Genomic DNA, 11,102 nt, shown 5'->3' on the forward strand with positions numbered 1-11,102 from the left:
AAATTCTTCCCTGGGTTTTCTCCACACCAAGATTCTACCGTCAGAACCAAATATATTAAATTTACTCACATCAGCAAATATAACTTTATTCCAGTAATCAGAATTCTTATTTATGTTGGATTTTGCAAAAGCTAGTCAGAGTTTTCTATTCATTTCACTTACGAAGAATTTTTTCCTGGCTATTCTACCGTGATATCCAGCAGATCGAATTACCCTTCTAATAGTCTCAGGATTAACAATTATTCCATATAATGCTTGTAAATCAGCAGCAACTTTAGGAGCACTCTTTCTTGGATTTTTTTTTTTTTTTTTTTTAATATTTCGAACGCTGATTCGCTTTATTCCATTGGATAGCTTTGATGGTCGGCCAGGTCTTCTTTTATCCTGAATAATATGATTCTTTTTATATCGTTTAATGATATTGAAAATTGTTGAATGACTCAAGTTAACTGTTTCAGCAATTTTTCTAATAGATTTTCCACGCTCAATATGCAAATTAATAACTAATTTTCGAATTTCAGGCGAAGTTTCTTTTCGTTTAGTATTCATGGCTGCACAGAGCTAAAAAACACAAAAATTCCGAAGCAAACTGGAGAGAAATACTGCAGACGATTTTATAAATTATTGCCAATTGCTTTTGAGTAAAAATAAAATCACGAAAAATATTTTTATTGCTTATTTCAGACGATTTTTGTTGCATATCTAATGGTGTCCCATCACTTATGTGAGCTATTTTTTGCTCCGTTCTAAACAATTGTATTTTTATTAAATTAATATTTTAATATTTTGACAAAATGTATGTTATGTAATAATTGTTACTAAATTTAAGTATGAAACACACCCACAAAATTTGTACATGTTTTTTTTAATTTATTTTATTACAGTTTCCTTTTGTAAAGCACAAGTGTCCCATCACTTTTGTGAGACACTGTATATAATAAAATTGCACATAAATAATGTTGTATAGCATAATATTGTAAGAGACCGATATGAGGCAAATGTCGATATTTTCTTTACGAATGTCAGCATTCACATGATATATATCAACTTTCATTAAAGAATACTGATATACTTTCTTCTTTTCTTCTTTCGTTTTAGCCGCTAAAATATAATTTTCGATTCGAAAAAAAGGCATCAAAATCACAGTCACACTCAAACAATTACTTTTCCCGTTTTTTGAGATATTTTCCCCCTTTTTCTTCTTCCCGAAATTGATTAGTATAATTGAGTTGCAGATCGTAAGGATTCTACTGCATTAGCTAAATATTTTAGAAGGAAGGTAATGTGTACTGTTAAACTATTGTAAGACCTAAGCATTATTACTTCCATTAGCATTTTGTCCTACGTAACGCAGCGAAACCCCAAATGTAGAGCTAACTAATGATTTAAGGCATAAGCTATATTGCAAATCAATTCTAACTTCCTGGAGAGGGGGTGGAGGAGGAATTCATTTTTATTCTTTCTGTGAAAATAGCATCCTTTTATCTTTTAATTTGAGAATTATTTACTTTTAAAGCTGATTCGGTTGTCTTAATCATTTTGTATTTTAAATTCAGAATTAAAAATAAAAACTTTTTTTTTTCCATTTTTCACTATTCATACCAAAATTCCTTTTTTTTTTTTTTAATTTTAAAAAAATAATCAGATAAAATTTTGAAAAATTGATTGCTATGGCACCTGAACAGATCACACTTTATGGCTCCTAAAACATCTTAGAAATTCTGTTTGCACAGTTATTCACAGATTTTTATAGAGTTATTTTTATTTTATAGCTCTTATTTTTATATATCTGTGTCTAGAGAATAATATGTACTTTTTCAAACAATTTAATGAGGTCTCAAAAAGGAAAAAAATACAGTAGTTATTTAACGTTAGCTCATGAGTAATATCTAGTTAAAATTTAGTTCTGTTTTTTTAATAATGGGTAATTTCAATCATACTTAACAAATGTAACGATGAAAAACAGATCTATTTCTTTTAAAATAATTTTTCTTCGAAAAGATCATTTTATTAATCATTTTATAAATATTTCATCCTATCAAGAAATATAACCGACAAGTTTCTTAAAAATAAGCTAGGATATTGCACGATTTCACTAAAAATGTTCGACATTCTCCTTGGGCATTTTTTACTAATAAGAAGTATTCTGCACATTTTATGGTAAAGAATCTTTATCACGTACATTCAAAACTTATAAAATTCAGTATAGATCTCTTATTAACCATATTTCAAGTTCAAATAAAGTATATCTAAAGGAAAAGACTTGTTTATTTTTATGTTCCGGCAATAAATCGCCAAAAAATGCAAACCATCGCAAGCTGAATAATAAGCAACTCGGCTTTGGTGATCTTGCAATCGTCAATTAAACCCAATATTTTGCCAATTAAACTGCCAATAATCGTCAATTAAACCCGATATTTTGATATAATCTTAAAATTGACAAGTAAACCATCAATGTAATCACATTGAGAAATCCTGGCATCCTTTTATGTTCCAGCAATAAATCGCCAAAAAAATAAAAAATAAAAAAATGCAAACCATCGCAAGCTTAATAATAAGCAACTCGGCTTTGGCGATCTTGCAATCGTCAATTAAACCCAATATTTTGCCAATTAAACTGTCAATAATCGTCAATTAAACCCACTATTTTGATATAATCTTAAAATTGTCAAGAAAACACATCAATGTAATCACATTGAAAAATCCTGGCATCTTACGTATAATAGATTTTGGCAGTCTTGGCATAATCTGGAAATCGCCAAGTAAATCCATTGTCCCATTCCTGTAGTTACTTGAAAATTGCTCAATACACCCGGGAACTGAAAAAAATAAACTAAACTAGTCCGAGATATATCTATGGATATATGTGCGTTTGTGTCATTTTATTAATGTTTTTTTTTTTAATTCTGCAGCTGTTTGGTGAAGCTGTACTCGGCTTATCTCAAGGATCTGTGAGTGAGCTCCTGTCCAAGCCAAAACCTTGGCACATGCTTAGCATCAAAGGTCGTGAGCCCTTCATTCGAATGCAACTCTGGCTGAATGACCCAAGCAACGTCGAAAAACTGCAGGCCATCAAGACAGAAAGACGAGAAGGTACATTATAATAACATTACTTTGAAACAGACTAAAGTTATCAAATAGGCAGCTACCAAAAGTCTCCAATAAATTTGGGAGGGTAAAAAGCTTTCAAGAATTCTTTTTCCGATATTTTAAGGGTTATATAATTCTTTCCTTACACTTGATTTAGAAAAAGCCATGTATTTGACCTTATTAAAAATTAAAATCAAATTAAATTTCAGAATATTATTCTTAGGATTCCTCCTCTGTAGATTTTTAAATTCACCTACAGACCAGCATGGTCCAATTTTTGCAACTGGGTTACTAATTCACAACTAAACAGTTGTGTCAATATTTGCATTAGAATATTAGATTCTTTTTTTTTAATGTGTGATTTTTTTTCATTTTGTTTAAAATTACTTCTAAATTTAAGTTTAAAATATTTTCTTTATATGAGAAATACCGAAACCTACCAATACCTTGAATGCAATCTACAATTAAAATGTCTTGGCAATTCAGTATATCAAAATATTTCTTACTTAAAACTTGCTTGTTCGGAGATTAATGTCAAACAGCGGAAATTGTCTTCCCGAAACTTTGTCGCAAACGCTCCAAGAAAGGTCTTTCCTCTGCTTAAAACTGTAAACCTTAAATAAAACCACGGATTTTTTTTTCCTTCGGTGAACGACAGTTATGAAATACAGTTCTTTACACTAAATCTTAATTTATACTGAATCTCAAGAATATGTATTTTAGACGTCTTATTACTGGCCGAGTGAAACAAAACTACAATTGTAGTCACAAGATAATAAGCCGAATTTCATTGATTTAAATCACTGCATTTATGTGGTATTGTATTTTCCTACATGTGAAAGTACAGACCAATAGAAAGTCACTCATTCAATGAATTTGGTTCAAAATTTTATAAATACTTATAATTTAGATGCTAAATCTGTGCATCAAATTTAATCTACCAAGCTCTTTATGTTTTAGAGTTATCGAATTTGTAATTGAACAACCAGACAAAATTCGTGCGAATGGATTTCTTTCAAAATTTGATAGAAATCTACATATATGATCGTAATTCCATGTACCAAATTTCAGCCGTATAGCTCAAAGCATTTTTGAATGATCCTGTTAACAGACAGACATAAAACCAAAAATGTGGGAGGTCTAAAATAGGAAGATTAGTCAAAATTTCGATTTCAAATTTTTTGATGCTTACAATACTTTCTCTATACTTCTCATGCGAAAAAGTAATAAAAAAAATATATAGTTTTTGAAGTTGGGATAGGAAAGTACTACGTTAAAGGAAAGTAACTGCGTTTTTAAATTATGGCGTTTACATATTTCTGAAAGTACAAACTGACCGACAGTCAACCCCTTTTCGAATTTGGCTCAAAATATGACAGGTGTATACACTATAGGTGCTAAATATATAAATTTAATCCATCCAGCTCTGTTCGTTTTATAATTATAGTGCTAACTTATTTCCGAACAGCCGTAAAGATGGACTTCCTCTGAAAAGTTTTTAGTTAAAATTTGATAGAAATCCTACAAATTTGATAAGACCGTGTACCAAATTTCAACCGTCTAGCTCAAAGCCTTTTTGAGTTATCATTGTCACAGACAGACACACGGACATTTTCCAAAACGTGTTTTTAGAGCTTGGGGAAGTCTAAAACGTGGAGATTCGTCAAATTTTCGATTTCGAATTTTTCGACGATTAATATACTTTCTTTATACTATGTATACGAGAAAGTAAAAAGTTATATAATTTTAGAATTTAAGAGAAATATCTTCGTGCTGTCATATTTCAAATCATAATCTGTTATTTGAGAAAGATTTAAATAAAATAATATTTAAAAGAGAAAAAAATAGTTAAGTAGACAAAATACATAATAAAAATGTTTATTTTTTTATAAACATTTTACACGTTTCAAATTTCACCTTCCAAAGACCTTAGTAATAGCTTCTTAAGTATTCTAATTTTCTTGTCTCAAAATAAAATCGCTTGATTTTAAATAACAGAAACTTGCGAAACTATATTTTCAATTTTTCTTTCATACTCATTTGTAAGAATTTCGATTACTTTTATCATTTATTCGAAATACTCATATTTTTATTAGAGAAGTCTTGAATGAAATCTATAAATGAAAAAAAAAAGACTCAAAACTGGCGAATTTTTTGATGTTTTAAAACATTCTATTTATAGACAGCGTACAAGGTCATATTACGAGTCCGCATTGTAACAACATTCAATTCATTTTCTTGTGTATTCAGCTGCAATGGATCAATCGCCTCATGATCTCAAGTGTATGGTTTCAGCCTGCTAAATCAAACATTACAAACTGTTTCATATTTGAAGATCTTATTGAGAACTTGTTAATCTAGAGGCATTTTATCGGCATTTGATATATTCTGACTTTTATAGTCATATATGGAATTAAAATTCATGCTTTCTTACTAAATAATAAAATTTCCAATAAACCTATTGATTCAACATTATTTACGGTATTTTGTTTGATTTTAAATATTTGATAATAAAATTTACTTTCACTTGTACATATGTATTTGAAAATGTGACTTAATTTTCTGTTGTAAATTCTATGGCTTTAAGTTTTTATTGACGTTATGTTATTTTAAAACTGAAACTTTTCCCTTCTTTAGCTTAGAAAATCTGCATTATCTTCTAACTTTTCTATTACAGTTATTTAATATTTCGTAATAACAAATACAAATTAGATTATTTTTATTATAAGTTCGTAGTTTCAGCCATACAAATTTAAATAGGTAAAGACTAAATAAATTGTTTCATATTGTGTTTAAAAATAGCTAATTTTGAAAAAAAAATACCTTATTTCTATATTAATGCAAAAAATAAAATGGCCTTCTTATATATAAAAGTAAATTCGTGTACGTTAATAATAATTACACAAATGTTATTTTATTATTTATCATTTAAAATTTCAAATTCTTAAGTGGCATCCTAAATTTATATATATATATATATATATATACGAAAGTAAAAATGGGGTAATTTAAATTAATAAATGGAATCCCAAATATTAAAATATTTAAAATTGTTCGTTTCAATAAAGTATTAATAGTAATGATGAAATGAATATTAAAATTGGAAAATTATTGAAATAAATCGTTTGCATTCTTCCAAGCAAAAATCGCATAATATATATAAATTTTCTGAAAAAAGCAAAATGTATATTAGCTGTAATATAAATTTTATTATTCTGAGAGCTTGGGTAATTATTTTTAAACACAATTAAAGTATTCACCAGTATTGATTTTGGATAATTACTTTTTTATGTGTAAAGTATTTGCCAGAATTGATCAATAATGCTGTTTTCAAAGAATATCAGTATTATAAAAATGATGTATATATGCTTTTTTGTATACCGAAGTATATAAAGAGAGAGTATTGTAATTGTTCAAAGATTCAAGTTCGACGATTTGACGAAATTCGATGTTTCAGATTTCCCTAAGTCCGAAAAACACATTTTTGGAATTACATCTGTTTGTCTATATGTCACGATAGCTCAAATATGCTTTCAGCTAAACAAATGATACATGCTATATAGTCTTTGCAAGAAATTTTTAAATTTCTATAAAACTTAGGATGAAATCTATTCAGAAGTAATCTCAAAATACAAGTTAACACAATAGAAATGAAATTAATTAGACAAATACAATTTGGATATGCAGATTTAGCACCTAAAGTAGAGATTGTTATTAAATTTTGGGCCAAAAATAATCAAGGGGCTAACCATCGGGTTTGTCTGTTCTTTCTCATGTAAGTAAATGCGTTGGCTTCAAAATGTAGAGATTTAATAAAAGAAATTTGATATGTGATCTTGTGACTACAATTGTAATTTTTTGTTCAGTTTTAGGTTCAGGAAAAAAAAAACATCCAAAATATAAATCTGGTTTTCTGGTAATTGTGTATTAAACACATCCCAATGATTAATTGCGAAAAAAATCGTCTAATCGGATTTTCTTTACTATATTACGAAGCACTCATCTATCTTTATATGGGACACTAAATTAAAAATTTGAGAATTAATGGCCCGGCCAAACGTCCATCATTTTATGTTGATGTGAGGAGGGAATAACATTTTATTACTGCATGCGATATAATTTCGGGAAGACCATCCCTGTTGACTTTGTATTACAAATAATATCAATGGATTGAATCCATTTGAAAGATTAAAAACTTTAAATATTTCATAAATCAAATTTTTAATTATGCTCTTGATTACATGTCTAAATGATATTTAATTTCTGTCATTTTTACTTTGCCCTAATATCTTTTTTTTTTTTAGATCTTTCATTAAATTGGCTTTTTTATCATCATCCTTGATAAATTTAATTTATAAATATTTTTCTCTTATTGTAGGAATACTTTCTTTATGTGTATCAAGGTGGGTTTACACTCAGCCAGCTACAATCTATCCAGTAAGACCAGGTATGCGCAGAAACTGTATTGCAGCAAGCACTTGTCCCATCGAGACAAGAACTTGTTATTGTCTACTCTCTCAACACATGCAGTCTTCCTTCTGCGCATGCGTCACTTACTGGAATCTTATAACTGGCTGAGTGTAAACCCAGCTTTACAATAAGTGTGCAAAACCCTTCTTCCCTCATCTGGCATCATTATCACGCTATCAATTTAGAAAACCTTGCGTTTATTTGCAATGTTTTGTGAGAAAACTATTCTTCATCGGGCATTTATTTCATACTATTTTTTCTCTGCAAATTTATTGAAAAATTATTGATATTTTATCAGAACTCTATAAAATCGATCAGAAGTCTATAAAATAAATATTAAAAAGAATAGAAATAATAAAGATCCTGGTGTATTTTTCTATAGCCTTTTTTATGTCATGCGCATTATCGGAAGTGCTTAAAAGGTCAGTTGGATCATAAAATAAATCACCAAATGTACATAAATTCATTTTTAAAAACCGCCAAATGAATTCCGCGATGAAATTTAATAGTTTCACTGAGAACATATGCAGTATTTTTTGCAGTAATATTGATATACATTCTATTAAATGCAATATTTTTCATTTTAGCTAATAAAAGGCGCAGAAACGCTTTGGATGCCGATGGGCCATCTCCACTTTTACCCTGTGGAGACCAACAACAACAGTTTCCTTTGGATCCAATATTCTTATACCCCTCTTCCGCCAAGAAGCCCCGAATCCTGTTTTCTGAGGAACAAAAGGAAGCGCTGAAACTCGCCTACAACTTGGACCCTTATCCTAGCACAGCCGTCATGGAATTTCTCTCTTCTGAACTGGGACTTTCAGTTCGCACCATCACAAACTGGTTCCACAATCACCGCATGAGACTGAAGCAGCAAAATCAAGAACCTGATCCTCCACCTTATCCACCCCCAGAAAATGCCACGTCTTTCGATCCAATACGCTTCAGGCTCCTGCTTGGACAACGTCTGGCAGAGATGTGCAAGAATCAGCAAGGGTCAGCGAATCAAATGCTTCCTTATTTCTCAGAAGCTCAGAGGGCAATGTGTCCTTTACCAGGATTGGCTGGAGTTCCACTGCCTGTTAGCAAGCCGGATGTGGATAATACTCTGGATTTAAGTGTATCCAGTCACCAGTATCCACAGAAAGAAGATAAACCTGACAAGGAAGAGGACAGTGATAGGAGATCTACAGAATCCGCCCCAACCAGAGCATCTTCGTCGTCTTCCTCTCAATTAACCCACGCCGCGGCAATAGATTTAACACCATCAGCTGATAAACCCAATGCAGCATTTAATTCCAGGATGTCTCCTTTGGGATTTCCGCGTGTTCCAAGCACGAAAGCATCTTTGGACCTTAGCTTTTCGACATTCCAGAAATTATCTGGTCACGATGTTCCATCAAGTACAGCACCCCATAATTTATCTTTAGATTTAGCATTAAGGAATACAACACCAGATATTGAAGCGATTCTACGAGGAGCCTCAACAAGAATGGATCTTCATTCCAGAGGTTCTGCCATGGATTCTCCAGTAGACTTACGAGAAGAAAAGCGTCCAAATATTTCTGCATCATCCACTAGTGGTAGTAGTAACCGTCGGAAGGCCGCTGCACCACAGTGGGTGGATCCTGGACTGGATTTATCCCCTGATAGTGATCTGGTCGGTTTTGAAGATGATGACGACGACGAAGATACAAATGAAATCCTGGATGCATCATCTGCGGGAATCAGCCAAGTTATAAACGGTGTTTGTGTTAGACAAACAGACTTTTCAGCTCGATCAGTGGGTATTGATTCTGTTATGCGCGTTGATTCCAACGAAATGTCATTCTGCAATGCCAACAAGAAAGAAGATGAAAATGCTAAACTCGAGAGAGAACAAAATATAAGGAGATTAGAAAGAGCCATAACTGAGCACGATGAAGGATGGGATGATATAAGTGATGATGATGAAATATGTCCTAAATCTTAAGGATACAGTGTGGCTTAAAGCAAGCCCGTCTGAACTGTTTTAAACAGGTCTTCTGGAATCCACTGAAGACCGAACAAAGAATGTTGATTTTTCTGGCAACCAGGAACTAAAAAATTGCAGTTAACATCAAGTGACAAGTATGACTTCAAGTTTACATAAAAGTAACTACAAAGAACATATTGGGACTTCATTATTGTCTTAGAAACAATTTGAAGTTCAAAACTGTCTTGAAGGTAACCGAGAATCATAAGAAGTTGTTTTGCAGTGAATAACAATAAAAAAAACTCATTGAGTTTTCCCATTGCCATTCATCACAATACATTTATTGAAGTAGATGAGTGAATTCCAGAGACTCAAAGTCTCATTTTTGCATCTGTAAAAAGTATTTATACATCTTTGTTTTGCGTTTCATATGCTGAAATCAGTAGAATCATCTATGTAGCGCGCTATTGACTATGGCTGATCCATTTCTTTTTAAAGAAAAATCAGAACATTTCGTTCCTCTCTAAACCAAGCGAAATGGCAAGTTCCTGCCAAGCTACGTCGAAGTTGCTGGTTTTCGATCAAAACATTTATGATCTTAATTGTGCTTGAGATTAAAAGCAGATTCTTTTTTTAAAAATACTGTTAAACATTTCGATCAATCCTATCACAAATGAAGACCATCATTTAGACAATGTAAATACACTACATAAACATTTTTTGTGCATCAATTCTTGCTTCCAGTGTCTTCAAAAAATCAGTTGAAAGACCATTTTGTTGTTCCGAACCTTTGTGAGACCCGTAAGCGCGGCATTAGCTGTGATAACCGTCAAGCCTTTTTACCCGATTGTGAAGTTTCTCTCGCATATTATTAAATTTTGTTTTTGTAATACCACCCAATTGGTTAAGCGTCTGTAGAAGAACCTGTAGACAATGTGTAATCAGTTAGTTCTAGAATTTTGAAATGCGCGGGTTCTTTTCATTAGCAGTGACTCAGTCAATAGTTATTTGAACAGTACTGAGAAGGCACATTAATTTATTTCAAAGCTGATTTTTTTTTTCATTACTTTCTCTTATCAAGACCAAGCTTTCAAATCAAGCAGCTGTTAAATCAAAAATTGTAATCTAAATTAAAGCATGTTGGCTTCAAAAATGTCTACTCAAGCTATTAGGCTTACTTTAAAGAAGAATAAAAGAGTATTCTGTAAAAACACAATTTTAATTAAATAGGATACTTGAAATTTCTCTGGAATGCTACTCTATTTTTATCGTTAAAAGAACAAGACACTGTAAAAGAGGTTAAGAACAATCATCTCTTAAAAATTATGAAGAAGTTTGGGCTAATTTAAGTATACATCTTTTTTGTTTCTTTTACTTTCCTGATGAAACGTAGAATGAAAGATTTGTTGTGTTTTCATGTTGATTATTTTACCTATATTTATTACTTATTACGATATACAGTGCAATATTAAAATGTTATTAAAGTGGTTTGATTGTTTAAAAGTTGTTATTAGCTTTTTGGCACAAAATTGACACTGCTTACTTTTATTCTTTTTTTAAATAATATCTGAAATTGTAGTTTTCAAGA

At 31.1% G+C, this 11,102-nt stretch overlaps 1 protein-coding gene across 3 annotated transcripts in view; it reads left to right on the plus strand.

The window, feature by feature from the left end:
* LOC129976599 (homeobox protein cut-like) overlaps window positions 1-11,102 on the plus strand; it is a 283,318-nt gene extending 272,216 nt beyond the window's left edge. For all 3 annotated transcript variants that reach the window (XM_056090238.1, XM_056090240.1, XM_056090241.1), the window contains 2 exons: window positions 2,913-3,093; window positions 8,148-11,102. In XM_056090238.1, coding sequence (XP_055946213.1) covers window positions 2,913-3,093; window positions 8,148-9,532 — 1,566 coding nt within the window. In that variant the 3' untranslated portion in view covers window positions 9,533-11,102. The remainder of the gene's footprint in view (window positions 1-2,912; window positions 3,094-8,147) is intronic.

This window comes from Argiope bruennichi, chromosome 7 (assembly GCF_947563725.1).
Source record: "Argiope bruennichi chromosome 7, qqArgBrue1.1, whole genome shotgun sequence".
Classification (NCBI taxonomy): domain Eukaryota; kingdom Metazoa; phylum Arthropoda; class Arachnida; order Araneae; family Araneidae; genus Argiope; species Argiope bruennichi.